Below are 15092 nucleotides of genomic sequence, written 5' to 3'. Positions count from 1 at the left end.
CCCATATGATTTAGAGTATCTCCCCAAGGAAACAGTCATCTATGGGTTCCATCTTATAAATATAGATGGTAGATTTTACGCCGGCTTGCCAGCTTTGACACAACTTGTTTCTTTTATCCTGGCTTGGGCATATGCTGTGCAAATACACAAGCGGAACAACGATCCATGACGCTTCCCACGCCGCGTTCGTTTTGGTACAGAGGGTGAAGCAGCCACCACTTCATTGGGATTACGTATTCACAACCACTAAAGATCGAATACCCACATTGCGCTGATCAAGGGGCCCACTTATGTACCTGTTAGAAATGGATTTACGTATTCACTGATTGAAGGTTGAGTCACCGACAGAGTGGATCCAAGGCAAATACATGGATACACTTATCTTCCCGCTAAGGCATGGTGCTCATAATTTATGTGGCCAGTATGTTTAACTTGAGACAACACCACCATGGCAGGGCACAACGATCTTAGGACCTGGGTCCGGCCGGGACCGAAGAGGTAACCTGGATTGCCGTTCGCCGCATAAAACGGGAAGTCAATAAGCAGGGCCGAGCCAATAGGGAAAGCAGAGAAAGCCCCACTTTGGGGCAATAACGCGTAAGGGGCAAGAAACTACTTGCCTTGTGTTTTGAGTTCTCATCAAAATTAAAAATATTTTAGGGGATTATTTATAAATTATGTGATATATTGGATACCGGGCAAAAATTGAATAGTTTTGGGACTGAAATTGAAGTTTTTTACACATTACATTAAATAATCTGTATCTGCCGTCCATAACAAACAAAAAAAAAACATGAATTGTTAGAGTTTAAGAGTAAACCTATTTTTTCTACCTATATCTGGTTAAACTCTGAGTGATCAACTAAATGGCGTTAATAAATAGGTAGTCTTCAAGGGGATTCTGTGCGGAATTTTGGATGAAAATCAACCAAGGGAGGCACACCTTTACTTAAACGGAGGGAGTGGGGCAAAAAAAAAAAAAAAAATTCACTTCCGGACAAAATATGCTTAGAACCAGCCCTGCGGCAAGCATTCGATAACCAAATGCTACTCATACGCCAACACGTATTGTTAGCCCAATAACAACAGTCTCCAGTAGGGCTAGCAACCCAAGCCACTTAAACGCGAGCACCATAGCCGCATCGTCCCAGGCAGACGCTGAGCGTGCACGACTCCCGTATTATTTAATTTCTATTTTCATTTCCTTTCCGTTAATTCCCTTCACAGATTTAAACGGAAAAACAGTAGTGTTTTCTTCTTTTCCATCTTATAGGACAGTTCGTCAGTTCCAATTACACAACTGTTTCTCTCATCATAAACAACTAAAACTCAAGACCTAAATTCCCCCACATTCAAACCCTAGAAAATTCTTCAATTCTTCTCTAATTTTCAATTTCAAGCAGAAGAAGTTGACAAAAACCCTAATTAGCTCTGGCGAATTGATAAATGGACATATTATTTGCACAGATCCAAGCGGATCTGCGCTCAAATGATGCATTACGTCAATCAGGTGCATTACTACAAGCATTACAACAATCAGCAGCAGGTAAAGACATATCAGTAATAGCAAAATCAGCTGTTGAAGAAATTGTAGCTGCACCAGCATCAGCAATATGTAAGAAGTTAGCATTTGATTTAATTAGATCTACTCGCTTAACATCTGATTTATGGGAAACTGTATGTATCGGTATAAGAAATGATTTTGATTTCCCTGATCCTGATGTTACTGCTGCTGCTGTTTCAATATTAGCTGCCATTCCTTCGTATCGTTTAGGTAAACTCATTAATGATTGTAACAAAGAGATTACCAATTGTTTTGATTCTGGTAGTGATAATTTAAGGTATTCGATTACTGAGACATTAGGTTGTATTTTAGCGAGAGATGATATGGTTATTTTATGCGAGAACAATGTGAATTTACTCGATAGGATATCGAATTGGTGGAGAAGGATTGGTCAGAATATGCTTGACAGATCTGATTCTGTTTCTAAAGTTGCTTTTGAATCAGTAGGGAGGTTGTTTCAGGAATTTGATTCCAAAAGAATGAGTCGTTTGGCTGGTGACAAACTTGTTGACAGTGAGAACTCGTTGGCGATAAGGTCAAATTGGGTATCATTAACTGTGGATTTTGTTTGGAAAAAGAGAAATGCATTAATGTCTAGGTCACTGGTTTTGCCAATTGAGAGTTTTAGGGTTACTATATTTCCAATTGTGTATGCGGTTAAAGCAATTGGTTCAGGTTCTGTTGAAGTTTTCCGGAAGCTTTCGAAGGCTTCTGGTAATGGGGTTGTAGGTGCGAATATGCAGGAACTGGGAAATGCTGAGAAGGTTGTTGGAGTTTTAGATGTGGTTACACATTTGAATCCCTTTTTGTCTTCGTCGTTGGATCCAGCTTTGATATTTGAAGTTGGAATAAATATGTTATATTTGGCTGATGTTCCTGGAGGTAAGCCTGAGTGGGCTTCTGCATCAATCACTGCAATTCTCACACTGTGGGATAGACAAGAGTTCTCGTCTGCTAGAGAAAGCATAGTCAGGGCCGTCGTCACCAACCTACACTTACTGGATCTCCATATGCAGGTACACACTTTCCCTCCTTTTCTCACACTCTCCCTCAGTTCATCATATCACATATTCATACCAGGTGCCCATTGTCCCTTCTAATTGAGTTACATAATATAGATCTTGTAGACATTTCATCTATGCATAGTCACCATACAAACAAGTTTAGTATTTGCATCCTGTTATATACATCTACAGATAAGAAACAAAAGAATTAGAAGACAATGGTATCTTATTTTGATTAGCTTTTATGTTTAGTCTTTTAGCCATGCCCGTGATCAAATCAGCGAATAGCATAGCTTACCCGCTATTGGTATGTTTAAGACATGGGACTATGAGTGTATATATGACAATGTAGATGTTATCTTCTGTCATTAGAATTTAGAAACTTTGACCCACCTACTATATCTTCTCTTGTAGGTTTCTTTGTTTAAGAGATTGCTTCTGATGGTAAGAAACTTAAGAGCAGAATCAGATCGTATGCATGCTTTAGCATGCATTTGTCGGACAGCACTGTGCGTTGATCTTTTCGCAAAGGAGAGTGTCCGAAGAGGTCAGAAACCTCTTGCAGGAACTGATATTGTTTCACTTTTTGAGGAAGTGAGGGTAAAAGATGATCTTAATAGTATTACAAGTAAGAGCTTATTTAGAGAAGAGCTGGTTGCTTCACTGGTAGAGAGTTGTTTTCAGTTATCTCTTCCATTACCAGAACAAAAGAATACTGGTACAGAAAGTAGAGTGATTGGCGCTTTAGCTTATGGAACTGGTTATGGTGCATTAAATTGGACGGAGCCGTCTCTGGAGGTTGTTGAAGTTTGTAAACCTTGTGTTAAATGGGACTGTGAGGGACGGACTTATGCTATTGATTGCTACTTAAAATTGCTGGTAAGGTTATGCCATATCTATGACACCAGGGGAGGTGTTAAAAGGGTCAAGGATGGAGCTTCTCAGGATCAGATTCTTAATGAGACAAGGCTGCAAAACTTACAGCGCGAGCTTGTGAAAGAGTTGCGGGAGGTATGTTATCTACATTCTGTAAATATATACGCTGTTTTGTTATGTTTGTAAATCTCTCTTCAGTGAAACTTTTTTCTTCATGTGGCAAAACAACCTGTTTATGAAGTAGGCTCTGGGAGCATATTGACTATTCAAAACGGGAATGGTTATTAACAGACATCCCACTTGTTAGGTGAACACTCCAAGAATTTGTGCCCGCCTAATTTGGGCTGTTGCTGAACACATTGATCTTGAAGGTCTAGATCCACTTTTAGCTGATGACCCAGAAGATCCGCTGAATATTATCATCACAAATATGCATAAGGTCTTGTTCAATGTAGATGCCTCCGCAAATACATCAAATAGGCTTCAAGATGTGCAAGCAGTTCTTCTATGCGCTCAGCGTTTGGGTTCACGCCATCCCAGAGCAGGACTTCTGTTGACAAAAGAACTAGAAGAATTTAGAAATAGTACCTTGGCTGATTCTGTAAACAAGCACCAGTGTCGTCTTATACTGCAGAGGCTTAAATACGTTGGAAATCACCAGGAAAGCAAGTAAGCCTCATGTTCTGCCGCCTGTTTTTTGTTGTGAAAATAGCATATTTATGGTCAAGTTAGTTTTATTTCCTTGTTCGTTAAGCAACTTTAATTCACCGCACTGGTAGCAATTTGCAGGGGAAAACATTATTTGCTAGTTTAATTATAATTTCTGATCTCTCTGCTAATTCCTTAGTTCAAGTTTCATCTAAGTAATTATATCTAAAAATGTGCCCTTTTCAGGTGGGCTGGAGTTAGTGAGACTAGAGGAGATTATCCGTTTAGCCACCACAAGCTTACCGTTCAGTTTTATGAAGCAGCTGCTGCTCAAGACAGAAAATTGGAAGGATTGGTTCACAAGGCCATTCAGGAGCTATGGAGGCCAGATCCTAGTGAATTAACTGTTTTACTGACAAAAGGAATCGACTCTACTTCCCTGAAGGTGCCTCCAACTGCAGCTACCTTGAGTGGTAGTAGTGATCCATGCTTTGTTGAAGCATATCATTTGACAGACTCAAATGATGGAAGGGTCACCTTGCATCTCAAGGTTAGGCCTTCGACATGGGCATAGTTTTCAGTATAACTTGTATTTGTTCCAGAGTTTTCGTTGTTTGACTTGCTTTATCTTACTAGGCTCTTCTATAATATGAAAATTGAAGTGTGACTATGACACTATGTTTGCTTGTTCTGTCTTTGGGCAAGCGAAACCGGTTTGATGCAGGAGAAGTCCGAGTGTGAACTCTAACTTGAATAAAGAAATTTTCAATTGCTCGTTCTTGTAGATAGCAAATTCCTAAATATATATGCCCATAGTCGTCATGTAAGGTGCTTACCTCGGATATATGTGCTGCAGGTCTTGAACTTGACTGAATTAGAACTTAGCAGGGTTGATATACGTGTCGGTGTATCTGGTGCACTATTTTTCATGGATGGATCTCCTCAAGCAGTGCGGCAGCTGCGTAATCTTGGTTCACAGGTTCTATTCGAAACTTAAACGAGTAGATCTTTCTGTCCATCTCTAGTAATTAGCCATCTTATACACTACATGTTCACTGAAGACATAAATTTTTCCTTGTTGCAATTTCGAGCTTCTAATCTACGACATTGTGGCTTTCTGATTGTTATTGTTTATGATATTTACTTGGTGTTGGTGTTGCTAGGATCCAGTGCTGTGCAGTGTGACGATGGGTGTCTCCCAGTTTGAGAGAAGTGCTCTTTGGGTTCAAGTGTTGTATTACCCATTCTATGGAAGTCGTGGTCCAGGAGACTATGAAGGAGATTATACGGAAGAAGATCCTCAAGTTATGAGACAAAAGAGAAGCTTAAGGCCAGAGCTAGGAGAACCTGTGGTTTTGAGATGTCAACCTTACAAGATCCCCTTAACTGATCTTCTCTTGCCACACAAAATCTCTCCTGTCGAATATTTCCGACTTTGGCCTAGTTTGCCGGCTGTATTGGAATACACAGGTGCATATACTTATGAAGGAAGTGGTTTCAAAGCTACTGCTGCACAGCAATATGGGGCTTCTCCCTTCCTCAGCGGTCTCAAGTCTCTCTCTTCTAAGCTTTTCCATAATGTCTGCTCTCACATTCTCCGCACGGTTGCAGGGTTTCAAGTAAGTCCCATATTTCTTTGTTTTGTTATTTTAATATCTAATGATTTGACTATGGGTTATCTAATGATTCTTTGGGCTACGTTGATGAAATACTTTAGTATATTGTATGTTCCTAACCCCATCATGAGGACTGTATTCCTTCTTGAAATCCTGCTTGCTTTCTCATTTGATTACCACTAGTAGCTATTCTATTTGCTGAGTGGAAATTGGTCTTTCTGTACATGGAACAGCTTTGCTTTGCTGCCAAAACCTGGCATGGAGGTTTCGTGGGAATGATGATCTTTGGTGCCAGTGAAGTTAGCAGGAATGTTGACCTAGGAGATGAAACGACAACTATGATGTGTAAATTTGTGATCAGAGCCTCTGATGCGTCAATCACTAAGGAGATTGAATCAGATCTGCAGGGGTGGTTAGACGATATTACAGATGGGGATGTAGAATACATGCCTGAAGATGAAGTCAAACAGGCTAGCATTGAAAGACTACGCATATCAATGGAGCGGATATCACTGCTTAAGGCTGCTCAGCCTCCACCTAAAGATTCCAACCTTGATGACGAGCCTGAAGAAGAATCAGAAGAGGGATCAGGCGAGGAAGAGGAAGAGGAAAAGAAGAAGAGAAAGAAGAAAGGGAAGAAGGGTAAGAAGGAGAACGGCGTAGATGAAGAAGAAGATGATGAAAATAAAGGACCTTCAACGCTATCGAAACTAACAGCAGAAGAGGCTGAGCACCGTGCACTTCAGGCAGCAGTTTTGCAAGAGTGGTATATGCTAAGCAAAGGAAATAGTAGAACGCAAGTTCATTAGTTGTATGCCATTTCATTTTAATTTGCTTGCATGTTTGGCTATATTATTCTTTGATATTCCTCATCCTGTAATATGAAATTGCATTCTGAAATTAGGTTTTTTCGGGGAAGGTTTGTGTGCTGAGCTTTTCTTTCCCATTTCCGGTGTGGATATTTCCCCATGTTTGTACATGATGCTGTACCGATTATTTGTTCGTTTTTGTTCAATTTGAGAAGTTTTTGTGTGTAGTGAGTCTTGCTTCTTTTTTCTGTATTTGTGACAACAGGCACAATTAGAAATTTGAGAGACCCACTCTTTAACCCTTGTCGAGTCCTATGAACCCCTATTATATCTGTCGAGTCCTATGAACCCCTATTATATCTATCTTGGGCTGAAATGTCACAAACATTTTATTCCTCGATCTACTACAGTAGAAACTCTTTTAATTAATACTCGATTATTTAATAAATTCTCTAAACTCTTTTAATTAATACTCGATTATTTAATAAATTCTCTTAAATAATACTTTTGGCCGGTCCGAGTTGGGGACAACGTGCCAAATTAATAATTCTCTAAAATTATAAGATAATACTTTTTTGATTACCTATGTAGGCCCCATATAAAATATAAATTAATAATGCATTATATATATATATATATATATATATATATATATATATATTCAATACATTAATGATTTACGAAGACTTTTTGAAAAATGATTTAATTGTCTTCTGTTTTTTGCTAAAATTAATATCGCATTGAATTTCATCTCTAATTTTTCTTATCATTGTAAGAAATTTTGGCGTTGTTGGATCATCCTTGTTGTGCTTGCATAATGCTCTACGAATTTCATCGGTCATTGTTGATTTTTTAACAACTTTAAGATGAGAAACCATATTGTGTGTATGATTTGTTTGTGTTGATAGTATGATTTCATATTGTATTTATATAAAATATTTTTTATTTGTTAGTAGTATGATTTCATATTGTATTGCTATATGAATTTTTTCTTTTTTGATAATAAATACTCCCTCTGTTTCTGAAAGACCGTCCTCTATTCCTTTTTCGTCAGTTTCAAAATTGTGTCCAGCTTCTGTTTATAGTCATACTTTTTCAATGAAATCTCTAATATACACTTGAATTCTTTATATTCATAAATCCATTTTTAACGTGACCCAATCTAAAATATTAAAGAAATTAGTATAATTGAGGAAACAAATATATCCTTCATTCCTTTTAAGGAAATATCCATTTAACTATAAAAATTAGATTTTCTTATAAAGTTTATACTTCTTAAATTCAATATCTTTTAAATTTCCCTTTTATATTTTGTATTTATAATTCTCACACCAATTTTGGATAGTCTTTATTACTATGATTTTTATTAAAATAAAATAGGTAAGTAACTAAGGGTAGTCAAGTAAAATAGTGTGGTCTCCTTAATATTTTGAGAAAGCCAAAGCGGACTGTCTTTGTGAAACGGAGGGAGTAAAATTTAATTAAAAAATATGATTTAATATTGATATTGTGTTTGTATAAGAAATAAAAAATATGATTGGACATTATAGTTATAAAAATATGATTTGATATTAATATTGTATTTATATAGGAAATATAAAAGATATGATATGGTATTTTGTTTATATAAAAACTAATTATTTGATATGAAATTTATCTATAAATTAATAGTTATTAATTTATCAGTTAATTAATATCTCGCTTAATTAATATTTTTTGATGGTCCCCACAATATTAATTTATAGAGTTTCTACTATACTTCTTGTGCGGGTTTCTTCCAAGATTGCTAATAGGGGTACCAAATTGCTTGGGTGTACCAAAGTACATATAGGACAAAATTACACAGTAGTGGTAAGGGATTGTTACACCCCAAATAATTTGGGAACCCCTATTAACAGCCTTGCTTTCTTCGATACCCTTCTTCCACAACAAAGTTTTCAGACCCTAAAACCCTTATTAAACCCTAAACAACACTATATCTGACTCTTCAATTCGGAGAAGAGAAAAAGAAGAGAGAAGAAAACGCAGTAGAGATGCCAAGAACAACTACATTGGAGCTGCCTGGGTGTCCTCCAATACGAGCTTTAACTTTTGATATTCTTGGTTTAATCAAAGTTATTGAATCTCGTTCAGCAGTAACAGATGCTAACCAACCACAAGTTGTTACAGCAGCAGCCGATATTACTCCTAAAGTTGTTGAAACATGGGGTGCACCTGATAAATCAAGATGTATTCTTAATGTTTCCATTAATGACCGTAAATCCGATCCTGTATGTTGTTCATCTTTTCCCCTCTTTCTTGATTTAATCATTTGGTCTTATTGATTATCTTTCGATTATTTGATTCTAACTTTTGTGGGTTTCATTGATTCTAGTTATTGGCTGTGGCTAGGAAAAACGGCCAGGTGAGATATACATTAGGGTTGTTAGGAATTTCATTTACCACATACATTAGGTTTTTTTTTGATTTGTTTGGAAATTGAAAAAAAAAAATGTCTTTTTGATGAATTAATTGCAGATTGAGGTGCTTAATCCATTAAACGGAGAAATTCGTGCTTCTGAGACACTTGAAGATAGTAGTGACAATCCTATTTCTGGACTACATCTATTCAGAAAAGAGAACTCTGGGTTATCATCTAGGTAAAGTATTTCATTGGAAGGTTTCGTCAAATTCTTTGCTTTTGAATTTCAGTTGTTAGTTTGAATATTGTTTGGATGGGATGATCACTGAAACTTATAAAAAGTGGGCTACTTAGTAACATACAACACTGATGTTTTGAGGTTTTCTTTCCAGTAAGTGATGAATTCAAATTGTGAACAAGTGTTGCATAATTCTGAAATGTGTATAAGTTTATAGAAAGTTGGACTGAGTAATGTGTCTTTGCTAGGTCGTGCTCATTGCTTACATGTACAGAGAAAGGAAATGCGATTTTGAGGTCGCTTGAAATCGGTGGTTCGCTTGCCGATTCTAGTGATGGCTCTCGGAAGACGTGGGATGTTTGTTCGTCTGGTAATATTTTTTGTTCTGCTGTTGATGGTAATGAAAAGTACGCTGTATTCGGAGGGTGAGTTCTTCATGCATAATTTAATCACTATTTTTGTATAATGGACTAGTTAGGTTCTCAATGAATAAATTAGTGAAAGTGATGATTTTGTGGTTGTCAAACTTAGGAAGGGTGTAGAAATCAATGTGTGGGATCTTGAATCATGTACTAAGACCTGGAATGCTAAATCCGTAAGCCTTCTCATTTTTACATACTAAATCGTTTTACGATTTTTCTTTTCTAATGATTATCAAGATTCTTCACTTGATTAGACTGTTGATTAAGGTTTTACTTTTGCCTTTTGAAGCCTAAGAAAGACAGTCTTGATATATTCACTCCAACATGGTTTACTGCTGCAACATTCCTCAGTAAGGATGACCATCGAAAAATCGTAACCGGCACCAATAGTCATCAGGTAATATTCTGAGAAAGTTATTAGCAGGGCTTTCGTCTGATTACCAAAGACATTCTAGTTTTCTACGTCTCAACTGGTATTCACTTCATGTACATCGATTGCATGTTATCGTATACATATTATACTTCTATGTGTAAATTGATGCTCCTTATGGGTTAGTTACTTTTATGACATATTATATTCGATGTTTCAGTACATGGAAATCTAACATGCCCCTTTTGGAAACTTGATGCTGGATGGAAACTGCACTTTGACAAACTTTATTTACCTTCTGACACAGGTTCGCCTCTACGATATATCCGCACAGAGAAGACCTGTTATATCTTTTGATTTCCGAGAAACTGCCATCAAATCAGTTACCGAAGACCTAGATGGTCACACAATCTATTTTGGAACTGGAGGTGGTGACCTTGCCTCAGTGGATATGCGTACAGGTACATGTTGTAGTTATGTTGAATCTGAAGATTTCTTGTTTTGCCTGCCACCCATTTACATCTATTGCAAGATGTGATGATTCTTATGAGTAATTGTTGACACATATTGTTCCCTTCTAAAACTTATTATATTTTCAGGGAAAGTACTTGGATGCTTTACAGGGAAGTGCAGTGGAAGCATTAGATCCATAGTTAGGCATCCAGAGTTCCCCATGATTGCCTCATGTGGTGAGTTGATAATGGATCTTTAAGGTCTCCCTGTATATTTTTCACTTGCCTTTATCTGCTGATTTCGGTTAATCTGTTCTCTCCTTCATGTCCTTGTTTATTTATTTTGCAGACTCCAAAAGGGTTTTGCGTTCTTCTTTGTTTATTGTCTTGTATTATAGCTACTCGTTAACCAAATAGTTTATATTTTTTACAGGACTCGATAGATATTTGCGCTTCTGGGACATAAAGACACGACAACCTCTCTCTGCTGTATGTTACTCAACTTCTGTCCAGTGAACTCCCTATGAACCAATCCTACTTACAGACCTATATATGATGTCTAATACAAACTTTTACTTATTTCTGTTATTTAACTTAAAAACACCATAAATCTCTATGGTTCACTGGTAGACCAGTGTGCGTTTTCCTCTAAGATATCCTCTTTACGAAGGTATAAAAATTTGAAATTTCTCTTGAGTATCAGATAGCAAAAGTAATCATCTTGATGATAGTTAGGGATTAGAAACTAATTTTGGAATTGGACTCCAGTTTAGATATCTCTAAGTTCACGATTACTGCATTCGTATCGTTATGACAAAAGTCGTTATGAAAATTCTGTGCATTCGTATCGTTATGACAAAAGTCGTTATGAAAATTCTGTAGACTTCTCAAGACAAGTTTTTTAAGTATTTACTATCTTTAACAAGATGGGACCCTAACAAGATATAATGTGGGATGTAGGTTTTCCTGAAGCAGCATCTCACGAAAGTAGTTTTTGATTCAAATTTCTGTGACAAAGGTGAGTGTTTTCTTTTTATTCGTATTTTTCGTTCTCTTTTTATCATTCGCTTGTATCCCCATTTATTTTAGAATTTTATTGTGCAATATGAAGTTATATTTTTCTTCATTTATTTTAGATATTTGTTGGTCTCATTTGGAATGCCTGCTCTGCTTAATCTGTTATGTTGTTCGTTTCCCGACTGTTAAACAGAGACAGTTACAGCTGCAATTGGTCAAGGAGAAAAGGTACAGGAGAAGGAAGAGGATGATGAGGATGTGTCTGTGAGAAGGAAGAAGTCATCTAGAGAAAATGATCAGGAGAAGCAGCTCAGGCTTAAGAAGAAAAAGAAGAAGCCTGTCCAGCAAGAAGTCGAAAGTAACGATGACGATGAGCAGGAGAAGCAGCTCAAGCCAAAGAAAAAGAAGAAGCCTGTCCAGCAAGAAGTCGACAGTAACGATGACGATGAGCAAGAGAAGCAGCTCAAGCCAAAGAAAAAGAAGTCTGTCCAGCAAGTAGTTGATGATGACGAGGACAATGAGCAAGAGAAGCAGATGTCAGAAAATGATGAAGATGCATCACTCCCCGTGAAAAGGAAGAAGGCATCATCTGAAGAGAGCGAGCAGAAAAAGAAGCTCAAGGGAAAAAAGGAAAAAAAGCGGGTCTAACAGGAAGAAGATGATCACTAATGGTGATATTGGTTCACCAGAAACATAATCAGACTAATTATGACAATAATTAGTCTGATTATGTTACGGTTTCCGTTAAATTTAAATGACCTGTTACAGTAGTTACAAGATGGTTATGAATGCCTGTTTGATTGTCAATCACTACGGGAATAGTTAGACGGCCTTAATATTTTTGTCTTCGGCAAAGTCTCCTTTAGAGCGTTTGCTGTTCGAGTCTTTTAAGCTCTTGCAAATTTAGTGTATTAGCTCCGTTTTCATGGTAGCACCTAGTGCAAAGTACTAGCTCCATTTTCATGGATATAGAGCCCTTAATTAGTGCCCCATCAGGACGGACTAAATTTTGGTTTTTTAAATGAAATACGCTGCAGAATCACACGGTGGCTGGGATTAATAAACAAACATAGATTGTTTTCATAACACGAGAAATTTACCGTCAAGAGATACAGTGATGAAAGAATACAGATAGAACAATTACCATAAATAGGGGTCCTCAAAATTTATCATAACTAGTTAAGCAGGCGATGTTATGAAGATTTATATGGGCACCGGTGCCCTTTCCACGTAAACTCTATTTCCATCTTTATTCCCTTTCCAGGCTTTCCTTATAAAAGGGACTCCTTGTTGAAGTTGTTTTCTTTTTCCCGATGAAAATTCAGACAGATGCAGGAATATATGATCAGCCAAGTACTCATACACCAACGAAAACAAGAGGGAGAAGATCCGAAGATGAACGAGAAGAAACAAGAAGAAGAACATCTGAAGATGAACGAGGAAATAGCTGTTGTTTCGAACCCTTTAATGCCCCAACTGCCAGAAGCAATTATCACCGACATACATTCGAGGCTACCTCCTACATCGCTCATAAAATTCAGGTGTGTGTCAAAACCTTGGAGCATCCTATTTGATAACCCTAAACTTATTGACATGATAAAGTTTAACTTTAGTATCATGATTGTATACGACAACAACATGTACTCTATAGATAACAAATCATTATCATCATCAATATTACGTGATCGTATTGATCATTGCCCAGACGATGACGATGAAAATGAAGATGATTACTCTAGGATTGGTTTACTTGATGGTGTTGACGTTATTAATAATAATAATAACTACTATAGAACTAGTTTTGTGTAGTTTTGTGGGTTGTTGTAATGGCTTGTTTTGCCTACACATTAATGATCAGGAGGATGATCTTAGTTCAAATTTTAGTTTATGGAACCCATCTACTGGGGACTACAAAGTTATACCCAGCCCTCCTGATGATCAAACTAAAGGTTATAATAACTCCAGACGTGGCCTCTCAACATTGATAGCATATGGGTTTGGTTACGACTCAAAGAGTGATGATTACAAGTTCGTATGTCTTACAAGCAATCTCAACCAATACAAAGCTAAGATCTATTCAGTTAGATCGGGTTTATGGAAACGGTTGGAATAAACTCAAAAATTCCCTTGGCTACTATCTTCGCAATCACCCAAGTACGGGGTGTTCTGTAATGGAGCATGTCATTGGCAGTCATCCTCTTCGTCCGAAGACTTGATTGCTTTACATATGACAGATGAGCTCGTTAGAGGAATCCAACAGCCAAAAACCAATTTCAAGAAGTGCGGTTACACCACATGTATTGATGTGGTGGATGGGTGTCTTTCCATGCTTTATAGTAATGTAAACCTTGGTTTTCAAGTATGGTTGATGGAGGATTACGGAAAGAAAGAGTCATGGACTAAACTTTACAACATTTCAAAACTGACATCACCTGAAATGGGAAGGTCTGGGTGTTTGAGAAGGATCAAGTGTCTAAAGAGCGGAGATAGTCTATTAGAGGTTGGCTACAACAGACATGGGCCCAATAGAAAGGCTTTGCTTTTATATGATCCAAAGAAGAAAATGTCTACGACTTTGGTAGAAGATGAGGATGAGTACACGTCAAATTCACTATCGTTCCATAGTTACGTGAAGAGCTCGGTTTCAGTTTCCTCGAGTAGTACTAAAGCCAGCTAATTATGATGAAATTTAAGAATAAGATTTTGAGCAGTAGCAGATAATTGGTCTTTTCTTATCATGATCTCTCACTTATAGCTGGGATTTTCTTTTCTTTTCTTTGAATGACTAATTCCAAGCTCTTCTATTTTTTTTGTTGTTCTTTTCTCAAGTTTTTACTTACGCACATACACATGTAAAAACACATCCCACAGGCGAACAGATTTGTCCCATGAAGATGAAGCTAAGATAGCCCCACCCAACAATATGAATGAACATTTTATTTAGTTTGTCCCATGTGTGTAGGAGGCCGTGAACATGAATTGAGAAAGTAACTACGGTTTCGCAATGAATTGCAATATGACATGTTAAGTGGAGAACTCTACCATTGGGGCTTTATGAGTCATGAAATAGTAATTCTTATAACCCCTTAACCTATCATTTTCAATGGAGTAATATGCAATGTATCTTCGATTTGATTAGTGATAATTATAATGATTAAGTAAACTAATCATGATTGCTTAATATATAAGATTAATCTAATAATTAATTTTTTGAGAATCATTATTTTTTTTATTTAAAAGAAGAAGGAAGATGGTTTTGGTGATTTTGTTTTGAAAATTTTGAAGAAAAACTGATGAAACCTATCCTTAAACTAGTTTAGAAAACCTTGTAATCAACCGCCATTAGAAAATTTGATTTATTCAAATCCATTAGAAATTGGAAAAAAACCTGCTTTTTACTGGTTACGGCTGGGAAGATGTTGTCGTCCCATCCGTAATATGTATTAACGGCCGAAAAATTTCTTTTCCAAGCCGTTAAAAAGATTTACGGTTCGGCATTTAAGAACTCCTGGTCGAAATCTAGTTTTACGGCTGGCTTAAGATGAACTCCTGGTCGAATACTTACCAGAGTCACCTGAGTCTCAATCACGGCTGCATACCCAACCGTAAATGAAACACACGACAGGAATACCCAGATCATTTTGGGCATGAACACTCTCAACCAATGCATTTATT

General features: G+C 37.0%; 3 protein-coding genes across 3 annotated transcripts; all 3 read left to right on the top strand.

Moving 5' to 3' along the window:
• Positions 1-1237: 1237 nt before the first annotated feature.
• On the top strand, positions 1238-6748 carry LOC113298146 (protein TPLATE-like). The gene is made up of 7 exons (XM_026546832.1): positions 1238-2580; positions 2983-3579; positions 3752-4113; positions 4339-4642; positions 4949-5071; positions 5256-5711; positions 5942-6748. Exons 1-7 carry the CDS (start codon positions 1447-1449, stop codon positions 6515-6517), a joined length of 3552 nt encoding a protein of 1183 aa, XP_026402617.1. The 5' UTR covers positions 1238-1446; the 3' UTR covers positions 6518-6748.
• Positions 6749-8475: 1727 nt separating this feature from the next.
• LOC113298145 (WD repeat-containing protein DDB_G0290555-like) lies at positions 8476-12348 on the top strand. The gene is made up of 11 exons (XM_026546831.1): positions 8476-8787; positions 8892-8921; positions 9035-9156; positions 9405-9581; positions 9688-9751; positions 9868-9975; positions 10256-10409; positions 10548-10637; positions 10834-10889; positions 11361-11418; positions 11611-12348. Exons 1-11 carry the CDS (start codon positions 8551-8553, stop codon positions 12063-12065), a joined length of 1551 nt encoding a protein of 516 aa, XP_026402616.1. The 5' UTR covers positions 8476-8550; the 3' UTR covers positions 12066-12348.
• Positions 12349-12812: 464 nt separating this feature from the next.
• On the top strand, positions 12813-14094 carry LOC113295081. The gene is made up of 3 exons (XM_026543437.1): positions 12813-13181; positions 13276-13449; positions 13609-14094. Exons 1-3 carry the CDS (start codon positions 12813-12815, stop codon positions 14092-14094), a joined length of 1029 nt encoding a protein of 342 aa, XP_026399222.1.
• The last annotated feature ends 998 nt before the right edge of the window (positions 14095-15092 follow it).

Source organism: Papaver somniferum, chromosome 7 (genome assembly GCF_003573695.1).
Source record: "Papaver somniferum cultivar HN1 chromosome 7, ASM357369v1, whole genome shotgun sequence".
Classification (NCBI taxonomy): Eukaryota; Viridiplantae; Streptophyta; class Magnoliopsida; order Ranunculales; family Papaveraceae; genus Papaver; species Papaver somniferum.
Note: the sequence above shows the minus strand (reverse complement) of the source record. Positions and strands in the feature narration are given on the sequence as shown.